At 41.0% G+C, this 16,044-nt stretch overlaps 1 protein-coding gene across 1 annotated transcript; it reads left to right on the top strand.

Annotated features, from left to right (window-relative positions):
• Positions 1 to 6,934: 6,934 nt before the first annotated feature.
• NDUFAF4 (NADH:ubiquinone oxidoreductase complex assembly factor 4) lies at positions 6,935 to 14,743 on the top strand. Its single transcript, XM_001503837.5, has 3 exons — positions 6,935 to 7,428; positions 7,937 to 8,040; positions 12,662 to 14,743. Exons 1-3 carry the CDS (start codon positions 7,212 to 7,214, stop codon positions 12,947 to 12,949), a joined length of 609 nt encoding a protein of 202 aa, XP_001503887.2. The 5' UTR covers positions 6,935 to 7,211; the 3' UTR covers positions 12,950 to 14,743.
• The last annotated feature ends 1,301 nt before the right edge of the window (positions 14,744 to 16,044 follow it).

Raw genomic sequence — 16,044 nt, 5'->3', positions numbered from 1 at the left:
TGCATGTTCATGAGTATATGAATCTGCTGTTTGTTCTATTGGATTCTGAGTTGGAAGATGGAAAATTAATTAGTCACTTGCATGCCAAGTAGAGCTATTAATTGTACATCTCTTGGGCACTAACCAGAACCCTGATTTGGGGGTGGAGGTGGGGGTCTGGCAAGGGAGCGGGGATGAGATGTTGTTAGTCACGTGAATCATATTTCACTTGTCATCAGGCTCACCCAACCAGTTAAAAACAAAAATGACCTTGTAGCAGGAAGTGATACAGAAATGAGCTGGGTGAGTTCAGTTTCCACATCTCGAGATTACAGAGTCACTCTTCTGATGAGCAGCAAACTCTTCAGCCTTTTAGAAGGAGGAAAGGCAGTAACAGAGAAGCCTGTGGGCAGTGAAGTGTGCAGAGAGGGTGAGACACAATTTCAAGAGCTTCTTGTGCATGAAGTATTTAACAGCCATATAATGAAGTATTTAACAGCCATATAATATATTTATTGCTCAAGTTCATCGAAAACAAATAATAACAGATTTACAAATGTAAACCCAATCAAAAGTCTGTACCTTTTTCTCATTCATACTATTTAAAAATACTACCATTATTTTATGGTTACATTTGAAAAGAGCAGTTCTTGTCTTTGGTAAGGATTTGCTTCAAGAGAACTGAGGGAGGTAGGAAAATGGGAAGGTATAGAGAAGAAATTAGATTGGCCATGAATTGATAATCATTCATACTGGGTGACGGGTACATGGTGATTCTAATTCATTATAATAAACTCTGTACCTTTAAGCATGTTTGAAATTTTCATAATCAAAAGTTATTTTTATTTATTTTTTGCATTTATTTTTATTTTATTTTTTGCAGGGAAGGATTCACCCTGAGCTAACACCTGTTGCCAATCTTCCTCTTTGTCTTTTTTCTTCTCCCCAAAGCCCCAGTGCATGGTTGTAGATCCTAATTGTGAGTCCTTCTAGTTCTTCTATGTGAGCAGCCACCACAGCGTGGCAACTGACAGATGGGTGATATGGTTCTGCGACCGAGAAACAAACCCGGGCCACCAAGGTGGACAGTGTGGAACTTTAACCACTAGACCACCAGAAGTTATTTTTTAAAAAGCTATCTTTAGTTTTCTAACAGAGCTACATTGCTAAATAACAAGATTCTCTTTTCCTTGCATAAACATTTACAATTTCTTACAAAAAATGTATTCAAACTCCACATCAAAATGTAGCTAGCTAGGTACATGGATTATTTTTTTTGACAAAAACAGAAACTTTATATACCAGTTTACCATATTGGATTGCTGAGACTGTAGACAGAACTGGTATTTTTAGCTTTCTCTGGAAATATACGTGCTACTGTGCTTGTGGCCATGGGTTAGGAACCTGCATGTCAACAGGATCGCACTGGTAAATTCTGAGCTTCTATTCAATCAAAAGTTCTAAAAAAGATTAACCGCACCAAGAGCGGCATGAGAATATTAAAATAGATGACTGCATTTCATGCTCCAGGCTCTGAATCCCAAATCCCACTGCCTAGGTTGCTATTTATTCGTCCAGCTTAAGTGGAAGATATGTCTAAACAGTGCCCCTCCAGAGACTGCTTATTAAATAGATATCCCTAAGAAAATTGGACAAAAAAGCTTACTTCTCACATGGACAGTAATAACAGCATCTTACCAGGTCTCTCTATTCCAAACCATCCTTTATGGAGCTGTCAATCATCTTTCTAAAATAGGTCTACTCCTCTCTAACTTCCATTCTAGAGACGTTCACATATAGAGAATAAAGACCGAACTCTATGTTTCATCATTTGAAGATCTTCTACCAGCTGGCCTGTGATGACTTCGACAATAGCTTCATCCCATTCTCCCTGCCTCTTTCTTCCTAAGCATCCTTCTCCTTTTTACTTTTTTATCTCTGATGGCATGGGTTTTGATTTCTTGAACTGGTTGTAAATCTTGCCAGTTCCCTCATTTATGAGTTAAAATCACTGACGTGTTTTTCTATTTGTTGGAGTTGTGATTTTCCCCCTTTACTGGCGAAATCTTTGCGTAACTTCAGGTATGCTTACCCCTACCCACTTGTGTTTTTTTTCCTAATATGTGCTTTCTGTTAATATTCCCACGTGATAACACTGTGTTACAGTACTGTCACTCTTGGTCACAAGGATGTGACCTTGACTTTATCACTAGTGCTTCATACAGCGTGTTGGTGTGTTGTCAGGCACTTGATATGTTGAGTGAGATGTGGCGGTGGGGCAGGGGGCAGAATGCAATCCTTGAACCCTCCTGGGTTTGTGGGTTCAAACCCACCCACTTCATCCCCAATCTGACTCTCAGACTCCCTGCTATATTCATTTTCTATGGCTGCATAACTAGTCACCACAGACTTAGAGGCTTAAAACTATATCCATTTAGTATCTCATAGTTCTGTAGGTCAGAAGTCCAGGCAGGCTCAACTGGGTTCTCTGCTTAGGGTCACTAGGGGTCATAGATTTCTGCCTACCCCACCTGTCTCCCTGCCTTGGCTAACAGTGTTACATCCAGCAGAAATGAGACGCAGCAGGGGGCTGTGTGCACTAAAGTTTAGAGGGAGGCATGCAATTCCCAGAGACAGAGGGAGAGAGGAGCTAGCCAAAGGGGGAACGATCGGGATAAAAAAGCAGAGTTGGGGGTGATGGTGAAATTCTAAGCCGAGAGGGAAATAAGGGAGTGGAAAGAAGACTAAGGAGAGAAAGGTGGTAGACTCCTGCTATCTCTAAGATGCCATCATTAGAGAAACTGGTCATACTGCTTTATATACAAGGGAGATTCATATTGTTGCTCACTGAGGCTTCTCAGACATAGGTGCTCCAGAGAAAACGAGAGGTTGGGGACCCAAGAAAAACTGCCTCCTGTGCAACATACAGACCTGGCAAAGTAGTGGCAAATTTGCTAGTGAGCTACTATGGCTCTTAGGCAAAACCTGAGAGAAAGAATACTACGGCTCAAGCAAGCTGGTTTTATTCTTTCAACCAGCAGGTTGAAAAATTGGAATATCAGCACTGTGGGGCTGAATGAAGAATTCCAGGCATTCTCTCCATCATTCTATCATTGAATTTTACTAAACTGATCATAACTACCCTGCTAGATATGGATATTCTGAAGATGATGACTGTGGTGGGCAGCACAATGGTGCCCCAAAGATGTCCACCTCTTAATCCCCAGAACCTGCAAAAGGTACTTTGCGGATGTGATTAAATTAAGGATCTTGAGATGGGGAGATTATCTTGGATTATCCACATGAGACCCAATGTAATCACAAGAGTGGTATAAGTGAAAGAGGGAGGCAGGAGAGTCATAGTCAGAGAAGGAGATAGGACAATGAAATGATGCAATTGCTGGCTGCCAAGAAAGGCTGGAAGTCCCTAGAAGCCAAAAAGACAAGGAAAGGGATTCTTTCCTAGCGCCAGGAGGAAGACAACTTTGCTGACACCTGATTCTAGCCTTCCGAGACCCATTTTGGACTTCTGACCTCCAGAACTGTTAAGAGAATACATTTGTCCACTCTTAAGGCACAATTTTGCGGTAATTTGTTAGTAGCAATGGGAAACTAAAACAGTGGCAAAGTCATGAGTTGCAGTAGCCGCAGCGCAGGCACCTGGGTCTAACTGCTGGTTGGTAACTCTAATCTGTGAGACCCAGTGTTTCTCACTATGAACACTGGATCTGCCCAAAGCCTGGTTTGTTTGGTTTTTGAGTTTTGGGTTTCTTCCCCCCCAACTATTCTGGGTTTCACAAACCTACAACACTGCATTGCTACAAAGCTAGCCAAACTTGGGAACCTTGTAAAAGACCTCAGTTGGATTCTCACAAATTCCCTGGCCACTGGGCTGGAGTCCAGGCCCTGGAAAGGTTCTCTCTGCCTGAATGGGGACACCTCCACCGGGATGAGTTATTTCTCTGCAAATCTGCTGCGTGGCTCATTAGTGGTTGGGGTTTGAGCAGTGCAATCTCTGGGGGCTATCCTGGGCTCCTTGAGTCACCTGTCACTTGGGTTTAGTGACTGCAATCCTTTGAAGAATATAGAATGCTGTTGAATTATGTTCACAGGAAGGAGTGCATGAAGGTGAAAGTCTAGGCAGAGAGAGAAAGATTGAGGAGAGGGGAGGGAAGCAAGGAGGAGACTAGCTAGGCACTATTTCTGCCGCCAGCGCCAGGCAAAGGCAGGGGGAATTTTGTGGCCGAGTTAATGATTCCCGCCCAAATTCCAACCTCAGTGAGCTCAGCAACGCCACCATGTGTGCAGAGTACGCAAATCAGCAAATAAAACTCAAATTTAGAACACATATTTTTTAAACTAAATTCTTGGAGGACATAGGTCTTACTTTACTTTCAGATATTTAGTTATTTTTATCCCTTCGTTCACCTGTAGACCAGGGCTTTCAGAATATCTTTGGTTCTTTTTCAAACTTCTCCCTGCTCCTCTGGAAAATGGAAAGCAATACAAATATAGAACATCATATTCTGAGCTAGGCTCTCTACTAGACACTTCATGTTTTTAAACTGTGTGAAACCCATTAGATAATTACTATCATCCCAGCTTTTTTTTCTTTTTAAAGATTGACACCTGAGCTAACAACTTGCCAATCTCTCTCTTTTTTTTTTTTTTTTTTTTTTTGCTTTTTCTTCAAATCCCCCCCAATAGATAGTTATATACTTTTAGTTGTGGGTCCTTCTAGTTGTGGCATGTGGGACGCTGCCTCAACATGGCCTGATGAGCAGTGCCATGTCTGCGCCCAGGATCTGAACCAGCAAAACCCTGGGCTGCCGAAGAGGAGCACACGAACTTAACCACTCAGCCACGGGGCTGGCCCCCATCCCAGCTTTAAGATGAGGAAAGTGGGTTCAACCAGAGTGAGTGACTTCCACAAGGACTCACTTCTCTCAAGGGGCTGGTGTTCAGGCAGAGAGAGCCTGTCCAGCGCCTAGACTCCAGCTCAGGCCCTACTTGTCTTTGGGTTCTTTTGAGATTTACTTGACATTTGTTTAGTTCCTATTGTGTACCAGGCACTGTTTAATGTGATGGAAACAGCAGTGAACAAAACAGACAAAAATTCCTTTTCTCATAGAATTTTTACATTCCTGTGTGTTGGCAAGACCCTGGGTTTATTTTATTTGTATCCTAAAATATTCAGCAATACATACCCATAATAACACTCCACTCAGAGAGATGCTGCTTAATTCTGAGCAGCAACCTAGTTATACTTTCCTTGGGGACCTGACATCAACCCTTAACATAAGCCCAGGGGGATTTCTGAGGTCAGACTTCCTGCTAATTTATATGTTTTGACAAGAAGAGCTGGAATTATGCATTTGTGGTTCAGGTTTTATTTCCGTGATGATTCCCAAGGGGTGACAGTCAATTGGGCATTTCTGGTGGAGTATCTCTGCCTTCTGTTCTGCTCTTTGAGGCCAGGACCAGGCAAAGCAGCTGACACAGGTTGGACGCTCCTTAAATGTTGAATCCAAACTCTACCTAAAGGTGGGAATTCAGGGAATACTTTCATGCGGTAATCCCCACCATCTCCTACACTTCCTGTAACTTCTGTCTAATACTGTTTTTTCATGCTGCCAGAAGTGTGGAGGAATTTCTATGAAAACGATTTTTTCACTTCTAAAATATTTTAATAGGCCATTGCCTATTAAAAGTGGAATTGCTACCATAGTTGTTGAAGCTTATGGACATAATCAGGCAGATGAAAACTTCTTGCCACCGTGGAAATATGAATACTTGGGCTAAAAAGCATTGAGTTAGGAGCATGCTTCTGTCTCAAAGATGGAAATCTTGGAGCAGCCTGCCACCTTCAGGATAACTTCCCAACTAACTCGACCAGAGAACACTGGCTTCAGCCTCTGTAAATTCCAAATACCAATCCCAGTAAGAATGTGTCACGAGAATCAATGGTGGAAGCTTTGTTCCTTGTAGGACTTTTTGCTAAGATTGAATATTATATTTAATAATTACATTCGTTTTCTTTAAATAAAACTGCTCCTTTCTTTACTTAGATTCTTTTTAAAAAAAATTACTTCGATTCAATTATTTTTACATCGATTCTTTTCTCGCTTTTAACTGGTTAAAAACAACCAACCAACGTCATTTCACTAAGCAGAGCTGAGAACACCAAAAACAGATCTCGCAGCCACAGTCTGTGAGAAATAGTCTTAACTCTGGAAACCCTATTTCCTGGTGGGTTCTTTTATTATGGATTAATGACAATATTTCTAAAGAATCTTAAATAAAAGCAGCAAACACAGTAATCCATTCAGAAATGGGGGAGAGAGAGGGAGAAATGTGACAACACTCATTCTTTTCTAATGTCTCATTGGCTATTCCTTTCATTAAGTTACACGGAGTTGCCCTGGCTTAAAAAGAATGAGGAAGGCAGGAGAAAGGAGAAATAGGCTAGGAAATGAAGCGGTGACTCAGCACTTAATGGCATGGAGAAATAACACAAATTAGTAGCAAAAATAAAGACAAAGGAAAAGAAAGCATAACCGAAATCGATAATTAGGTCAACTGAGTTATGAGAGCAGGATGTAAAAGATCATGGAAAAAGAGAACACGGTGGCTCGGAATGTATCAGGCAAGGGGACAGGAAAATAAGGGGCGTTTTAACAAAAGAATGACTGAGAACAAATATTTATCGAGAAGGAATACACTTTCATTATTTTCCTTTCACTAAAGCAGGAAAGGGCAATTTTAGACCCTTCCTTTATCCTGGTGCAATTAGTTCCATTTTTGTTGGCTTCCTCTTTGGCTGCACTGACCTGTGAAAGGTCTTCAAGGTCAATTTCCGTACAACTTTGATTCTCTCCTCAGACTGCAACTTTGGACCCACGTGGCAAGCTTGAGCCAATGCAGGACCTCACTCCACAGAAATTAAATCAGAAAGTCTGGGGTGTGGCCCAACATGCCACTGCTTAAAACTTCCCGCGCGACTCCACGAGTCTCCAGGGGCGAGAACCACCGCGGGTCTGAGCCTGGAGCCCCGCCCCCTCGCGCGGGAAGCGGCCGCTGGAGGGAGCACGTCTCCCGCCCGGGAGGGAGGCGCTCCCTTTGATACCCTCTGGGCCGAGACGCGGCGTGTCTCCTCCCGACCGCTAGGGGGCGAACGGCGCGCATTTAGCTCCCGTTTTCCGGCGCGCGGCCGGGCGACCCCAGACGTGCGCATGCTCAGTTGGTTACGGAGGTCGCCGGCGCCAGTGTTTTCCCACGTGCGGCGTGAACCGAGGGCATCATGTTGTGAGGCGATGGGGGCTTCGTTGGCTCGCGTGTTCAGGAATTTCAACCTGGAGAACCGCGCGGAACGGGAAATTAGCAGGATGAAGCCGTCTCCCGCTCCCAGGCACCCCTCCACCAAGAGCCTCCTGCAAGAGCAGCTGAGCTGTGAGTGGTGCGGGGCGCGGCGCGCTGGCGAGCCCCGGCGCGGGCTGGGCGGGTCCGCGCCAGTGGACCTCGGGCCGGTGACCGGGTGACCGCTCTCCACCTGCTCGGCCGCAGCGACGCGGGTCAGCCGAGCGCCGGAAGGCGGAGCCGCCAAGCCGGTGACATTGAGAGTGTGCCCTCGCGCCCGCGGTGGAGGGGCGGCTCCGCCTCCTTCGTAGTCCCCGGGGAGGCGGCCTGTGCTCCGCTGCCCCGGTACTCGGGCCTTTTATCCTTAACACTTAGCGACCTGATAGTGGGCATGAGTCAGAAGGAATCATGTGGGTCTTCCCTGATCGATGGACGCCAAGCTTGACTTAGCATTTTGATTTGCGTTTAAACTACTTTCTGTACTGTCCGAATGATTATTTATTAAACGAAAAATACAGAGTGACTGTCTTGTGTTAAGTGTTCAGGATCTTAGAGGAAATCTTTGGTTTTAATTTTGTGACATTTCTTTTTCTTTCCTTAGTCCATCCAGAAATTAAGGGAGAAATTGCTAGAAAAGATGACAAATTGCTGTCATTACTGAAAGATGTGTATGTCGATTCCAAAGATCCTGTGTCTTCTGTGCAGGTAATGTATGTTTAAAGGAAGTAAATAAATTATTTAACCTTTTTGGGCACTAGGAAAATGATCAAGAGAAGTGGCAATTGGCAAAGAAAGTGAATGCTTTGCAAGTGTAAAATGTCAGTGTAGTTATGACTAGAATCTGGTGCTTTGGAAAAATTTAAGCACAGTGGTCTAAGCAAGGCACGCATGCCTTGGTTCCTTGGATATTTACTGAAATTCTAAAACACTTGTGATGAAAGTATTGATCGAATGAATTATGTGAATTATTTGATATTTCAGAATTTGTCGGTTTTGGTAGGGTACTTCTAGTGATTGTCATTTGAATGACCAAAGGAGAGCTTTAATACTATTTTCTCATCCTTCAGTGGATTGAGGTATGTTCTACTCTTTGGGATTCCTTTAGTAGTGTGTTGTTGGTGTTCCTTTGTTTTTGGTTTTTAAGGACATATTCAGATAGGAAAGGAAGAAAGGGAGATCACAGAATACATTGGGAATGGGAACCTATATGTAAATCCATATATAAATGTCAGGCACAAGTGCTTTGTATATAGTGATGAACACAGTAGACCTGGTCTTTAGTCTCGTGGTGCTTATGGTATTGTGAGGGACACAGGCATTAAACGGAAGAGCAACCATAAGCATGGAATTACTGATATGTCTGTGATAGAGAAGTACAGGTGTTGTGAGTGTATATCAGAGGGGCCTATTTGAGATTGGAGGATCATGGATGGTGTCTGAGGAAGTGACATTTAAGCTCAGCCCTGAAGGATGAGTGGGAGTTATCCAAGTGAGTGTGTGGGGCAGGAAGGTTCTAAGTAGGGGAAGAGTTTGATCAAAGGAGAGGGAAATGCCAGTGACAACTCCCCAGTTTTTTCCACTCTAAAATTCTCTGCTTATGTCTCTCTCTCTCTAGATAGCCAATAGACTGTTTACACAGATAGAGATATTAATACAATTTTTGCTAGAGAAGAGAAGACTCATATGCAAAATAAAGTTTGGAAACTACTGCATATAATAGCAATTGTAGAGTTCAGTTATCACCAGATGCTCACGTAAAAAGTTATAGGGGTTGATGTTCATGTTATTTTTAGACAGGTGTTGAACAGTACTTCCAAGTATTATTTCTCGTGTTATACTAAATCTTGCATTTGAAAGTTGGCTCTGGGGAGCGGAAAAAAAAATAATGCTTTTTTGTATAAAACACAGATATATGGACATAATAGATAAAGAGATACACAGTGATATTAAAATTTCACGGTGGGTATTAGGAAAAGTCTAAAAAGACTCATGGGGTCGTGATAATGAAAAAAAGGTTGAAGTATCTATTTATGTTCTTTGTCCCTTTTTTCCTTTTGGGCAGTGTGTAGTTTTCTTAATGATTTGTGATGTCTCTAGACATTAGTGATACTGTGCCTATGACATGTCAAGTAATTTATTTTTTGTCTGAGTTTTTAACTTATTTATTTATTGCTGCTCAAAGTTCTTTCAAGTATGTTAGCCTTTTTGTCCTTCCTGGTATAGGAAGTCTGAGCTCACTCTAACATAAAAACAGTCTTCTATATTTTCTTCTAGTACTTTTATGAGTGTGTATTTTATGTTAAAGTCTTTATTGGATGTTAAATAAGTGGTGTGTGGAGATCTTTTCAACTGGATGGTCAGTTGTCTAAATATAATTTGTTGAATAAACGCACTCCTTTTTCGACTCAAAATGCTAATACATACACATACAGGTCTGTTTATGGATTGATCAGTTCTGTTTACTTATTTTTGTGTTTCTATACTAGAATAATATTTTCACCTTTATAATGTGTCTTGATATATGTTACCATCTTATCTCTTTCTATTCAAAAGTTTCTTGGCTCTTGTCACATTTTTTTCCTAGATGAACTTGAGAATCAAGTTGTCAGGTTCTTAAGTAAGTTCTATTTGGATTTTGAGTTTGATTGAATTGGAATTTTATAGACTAATTTGAGGAGAATTCGCATCTTTGTTTTACTGAGTCTTTGGGGGATAGAGTGAAGGTTGTTACTATGGAATCTTTTTCACCTGAAGTTTTTTAATTGTTTATTGCTAATATGTCCGAAAGTGAGTGATTTTTGTATTGTCGCTAACCACAATGTGAGGTTATCATTTCTGTTAGTTTTCCAGTTGATTCTCTTATTTTTCTAAAGATACTCTCATATCATTAGCATAGAATTACCATTTTCTTTCTAGTATTTATATTTAATTCTTCTCTATGTTGTCTGTAGCATTTACGTAGCAGGGCAAGTTGGTATTCTATCCTGTTCTTTCCTTACATAGGAGCCTCTAATGTTTCAGCATTAATTATAATAAAATGACATGGTTTCTGATTAAGAAATACTTTTATCACATTTGGGACATTTTCTTCTGTTTCCAGTTTAAGGTATTTTTTAGTCAAGAGAACATGTTGAATTTTATCAGATTTTTTTGTTTTTTTTTAAGATTGGCTCCTGAGCTAACAACTGTTGCCAGTCTTCTTTTTTTTTGCCCTTGGTTTTTCTCCCCAAATCCCCCCAGTACATAGTTGCATATTTTAGTTGTAGGTCCTTCTAGTTGTGGCGTGTGGGATGCTGCCTCAGCATGGCTTGATGAGTGGTGCCATGTCTGCACCCAGGATCCGAACCAGCAAAACCCTGGGTCGCCAAAGTGGAGCACATGAACTTAACCACTTGGCCACGGGGCCGGCCCCTTATCAGTTATTTTTTAGTGTCATAATAATACTAATCTTAGTATTTAAGAATGATCAGAAGGGAAGTCTGAGTAAAAGTGGTTTGGAGTGGAAGGCGGAAGGTAAGAGAAGCCTGGAGTTTAGGAAGGTGAAGAAGTTGGGAAGAGTGTTTCAGGCCAGAGTTACGATATGAAGGTAGGAGAGAGCATGATGCCTTTGCAGAACAGTTGGAGTTCTATACAGTTAGGGGGAAGTGTGAGGGGTGAATTTGGGAGAAATGAGGTGGGATGGGGTGGTAGGGGCCAGATCGTGAAGATCCTTATTGTCTTTGGGTTTTATCCTGAGAACAATGGGAAGTCATTGAGAAGTTTCATGTCTCCCTCAGATCTGCTTCATAATAGGGGCAGTTTTGAGAGTGGGCTGGGAGGGAACCAGCATTTTATCTGGGTAGAGGAGACCACTTAGGAGGCTTTTACCGCCCTTTCTGCTGGAGACGTTGGCTTGGACTGGGCTGATGTAGTGACTGGGAGAGAAGTGAGGGGTTTGAGAGGAGGCGGCATCAACAGAATTTCGTCATTGATTGGCTGTAATGCGTGAAGGAGGGGGGATGACAGGGATAACGTGACGTAAGAGAAACTTTGAGTTTTGGAATGAGATATGGGAGGTGGGTGGTATTGGTCACTGAGAGAGACAATATGAGGATAGCATTGGATTTTCAGAGAAAGGGATAAGTTCAGTTTTAGAGATGTTGATTTTAAGTTGCTTGTAGATTGTCCAAGTGGAGATGCCCATTAGGCATTTGGGAGTTTGGGTCTGCAAGTCAAGAGAAAGGTCTAGGTTTGAGATCAAATTTGAAAGTCATTAACATGTAGGTAGTCATGAAAGTTCAGGGGGTGTGTGGGATTACTTAGGAAGAATGTGTAGAATGAAAAAAGGGCCTGGGCCAGAACTTGGGACACACTAACATTTAAGGGGCAGCTGTAGGGAAACAGATCACAAAGAAAACAAAGAAGGGACCACTGGAGAGAGAGATGGAAAACCAGGAGTGGGTTGGCATGGAAACCAAGGGGAAAGACAGTTATGGGCACTTTGGAGAAGTCAACAGCATCGGATGCTGTAGTGAGTTCAAATAAAGCCTGAAAAGTGTCCTCTGAGTTAAGATCTAATCCTCTGGATTAGAGATCACAAATATCATTATCTTCTAAAGCTTAACTAAAAAGAAGGAAACTGGTCATAAAGGAAGTGTTGGTTTTGGGTTTGGTGTTTCTAAATAGTAGTGACTATAGCATTTTTATACTTTGATGGAACAGCAGCAGTAGCTGGGGTGCAGTTGAAAGGCAGAGGAAAAGGGAATGATGGGCATAGCTGGGTAGGAGGAGTGAAATACAGGGGACAAATGCAAGGATTAAGCTCGGGTAGGACAGACGGACAGAAAGATGGGTGTGCATAGGTAGTTTTATTGATATCACTTGGGGTATTGGAGGGATTAGGTTATTTTCTTGGAAGATCTCCACCAATATTTGAATTCTTTCAAGGTGTTTGGGGGCATCGAATATGAAATATAAAACTAGGAAACAGAATGGAGATTATCAAGTAAGTTGTTAGGGCAGCATCAGAATCTCGCCCTTCTAAGCAGTTTTTAATCTGATCGTTTTATTCATTAATGTACATGAAATAATGTGAGTAGATGGTATATATTCAATAATTACTTTCTAGAACTACCTAAATTTCTTAATGATGATTAAGATATAGTTATGAAATGGCAACATGGCAAAAGTGCCATCAAACTATGGCTCATTATAATGAGAAAATGTAGTTTAAGCATGTGAAGCATTTATTTGAAGAAGAATAGTGGAGATTTGAGAAGCATGAAAGTAGATGTCAGGTCTTTTCTCTCATCTTGAAACCCTTTTTTGTTTTGTCTTTCGGTACTAGGTAAAAGATGCTGGAACACCTCAGGAGCCAAAGGAATTCAGACTGCCGAAAGGCCATCACTTTGACATGATGAATATTAAGAACATTCCCAAAGGCAAAATTTCTGTTGCAGAGGCTTTGACACTTCTCAATAATCATAAACTTTATCCAGAAACATGGACTGCTGAGAAAATAGCAGAAGAATACTATCTAGATCAGAAAGATGTCAATTCCCTTCTCAAGTATTTTATTACTTTTGAAGTCAAAATCTTCCCTCCTGAAGACAAGAAAGCAATCGAATCAAAATGAAGAAAATCTTGAAGTTACTTTTCCTATACATACTCCCCATCCCCATGCCCTGTTTATTTTCTTACTTTTAGCATGTTAAATTATATAAATTACTGAATGTTTAAAACTCCCTCCTTGTGAGGCCACACTATTTATTGAGCTCTGCTGAATTTTCAGTATTGCTGAGATTGAATTTTGTTTTCTTTTAAACTTTATTTTGGTTTAGGCATATGCTCATATGTATATCAGCATGACTAAGCACATGTACAAATTTATCATAAATAAAAGAATTAATGTGTTATTTTAGGCACATATCATATCAGCTTTTAAATGTCATTTGGCCTCTTGGGAAGTGTCCTGAATTCCTCATTTAACATTCAAAGTTTCATCTTCCAATTTAGATGATTAGTTTATTCTTATGGAATAGTGAAAGTAAGAGCTTTCCTGTCTCTTAAGACTGACATTTTCTTGTTAGGGAAAGAGAGACTTGACAGTGAGGTAGAATAACTATTTTCTAAATAAAGACAGGAGACTCGATACCAAATCAAGAGAAAAATACATTTTTACTACTACAGGGAATAAGAATTAGAACTACTTTTGTTTTGAGTTGGTTTTATATATGGAATAGCTCTTTAAAATTATGAGAAGGAATTGGTGTTTATAAAATTTTAACAATCTCTGCTTTGACAAACAGATCAGTCCAAAAGCTTTCAGAGAGGCAAGCAGTAGTTGGAGCTATCTGAAAAAAATAACTTTTTTCTTGACTTAATGTAGAAATACAAGAAAATTTTAAAGAATGGTTAAATCAAAGAACTGTGGTAAATGAAATTTAGTGATCAAATGTGTATATCTTCTAATTTAAATGCTGGCTGAAAGAGGAGAGAAAAATTAGCAAGTAGAATCATATACAATGTGATCATTAGAAGGGACCTGGGAAATTGCTTCTTCATCCATTTAACAAACTTATGAGCATAATGTGTAAGAGTACTGGGGTCTTGAGCAAGATTGTGTAAATTTGGCTTTGTCATATTACTACCTGTGGGATTTGGGGTAGATTGTGTAACCTCTTTGAGATTGAATTTCCTCCATGAAATGAGTATAATGCAGCCTGACTTAAATCTGAGGGTTACTGTGAAGATAAATAAAGGACCACAAAGGACTGAACAAATAACGACTGACTTTTCTGTATTTGAGAACAGAGGCCTGGGGACGTTTCATGACTTTTTTAAGATTATTCTGTAGTTTATGACATAGCCAGGCCCATAATTTAGGTTTTCTAAATCCTAGGGGTGTTTTTTTTTCTGTTGTGACAAAAAGAAGCATCTCTCCAAAGAGCAGAGCTGCGAGTTTTAGGAATATTGGGGAAAGTGATAAGAAAAATTCCAGGTTATCAGTTTCTTTCTGAGAGAAGGTAGACATTTGCTGCTTTGCAGGGGTTCCCCTGGAAATGGTATGGAAGATTCTGAGGAATCCATCATGATGATGGAATGAGGCATTCATAATGCTGAGAAAAGAAAAGGTGGGAAATGTTTGTTTTCAAATGCAGTTTCATTATGTGAATAAACTATACCTAGTATATATTTGGTTCAAAACTAATTCTTTTAAGAAAATAACTCTGAATATAAAATTCTATTTTAAAACTGGTAAATCAGTCATCAGAACTTTCCCTTTATCAAATAAGGGTCAATACTTGAATTACTAATACTGCTGTTTCTGAGCCATCTTCCCTATTCAAATCTGCACTGGTCAGGCAGCTGTAAATATGGCTGTTACATGGTGTCACATGATAAAATAAAGTACTTCCCATATCATTCATTGGCCTATTGCTGCTTTTTATTACACGTAGGAGAGTGCTTGGGTAGTAGTCGCATCCTGGAAAGTGTGGAGTTTAGATTCAGAAAACCTGGGTATCAATCTCAGCATCACCACTAGCGGTGTGATCTTGGAAGTGATTTCAACTGTAAAACAGGTAATGATTGCTAACATTTTAAAAATAGTTGCTGTCCTCGGCACTCATCTAGGTGCTTTGCATGGATTAACTTGCTTAATATTTATTGCAAGTATGAGGGTGAGTACTACTGTAAACCATATTTTACAGAGAAAATTGAAGCAGAGAGAGATCCAAAGTATCTTCAAGATTTTCAGAGTGGTGAACCACTTAGTGAGTGGTGGAACGTGGATTTAAACCCTAGTAGGTTGTTTTCAAAACTGCTTCTGACTGCTACACTGTGTTGCCTCTCTGTGGGATTATAGGAGTCAAGTGAGGTGGCTTGGGACATGTGAGGCCAGGACTGCTCAGTGCCCGCTGTGCATGAGAATCACCTGTAGAGCTCTGGAGACATGGATGTCTGGGCCCCGTCTGCTGTGATAGACGTTTAGTAAGTCTGAGAGACTCCCTTGTTCATGGGCTCTGTATCAGGGACTTTTAAAAAATATTTAGTGGCCAGTGTGGCACCAGACTCTCCAGAAAGAGTGTGTGCTGACCATCTGTGTAGGTTAAATATCACCTCTTGGTTCTAAAGTTTACTGTGTAAGAATAAAAGGAAGGAGTAGGAGATAGAAGGGTGGCTTTGAAGGCGTTTGAAGGAGACAAGCTTTCTCAGGTGTGATGAAGGGGAAAAGGAAAGAATCCCTGGAGATTTTAAAAAAGATTTGGGGTTAGCAGGGTCAGGAGAGGAGAGGGAGGTTAAGCATAGGGTGGGCAGAAGAACTGGGGTCCAGGAAGCCGATAGAGGAAAAGGTGCCCAAGTGGGTTGTTTTGGCAAAGTTCTACGATAAATAAGGTGATGATATAATATTGCCCAAACTGGGACACTTTTGTGACTGAAAAGGGCAGCAATTACATTAGAATAATAGAGGTAATAGGCATAAACTGGAATGTCTTGGACAAACTAGGAGGTATGGTCATCCTAACCACAAAAGGCACTAATGGAGGTCTTGAAGGCCACCTGGGATCTGGATGCAACCCTCTTACCTCCACTTCCTCAACATGTAGCATCTCACTATTAACCCCTCAGGAGTGACCCCTATCTCTGTCAGGGGCCTTTGCTTGGCCCTAACTAATGTGTGTACATGGACATCCCTCCTCCGTATCTACCTCACGCCCTTAAACACCC

This window comes from Equus caballus, chromosome 10 (assembly GCF_041296265.1).
Source record: "Equus caballus isolate H_3958 breed thoroughbred chromosome 10, TB-T2T, whole genome shotgun sequence".
Lineage (NCBI taxonomy): Eukaryota > Metazoa > Chordata > Mammalia > Perissodactyla > Equidae > Equus > Equus caballus.
The sequence above is the reverse complement of the archived record's forward strand: the minus strand, read 5'-3'. Positions and strand labels throughout refer to the sequence as shown.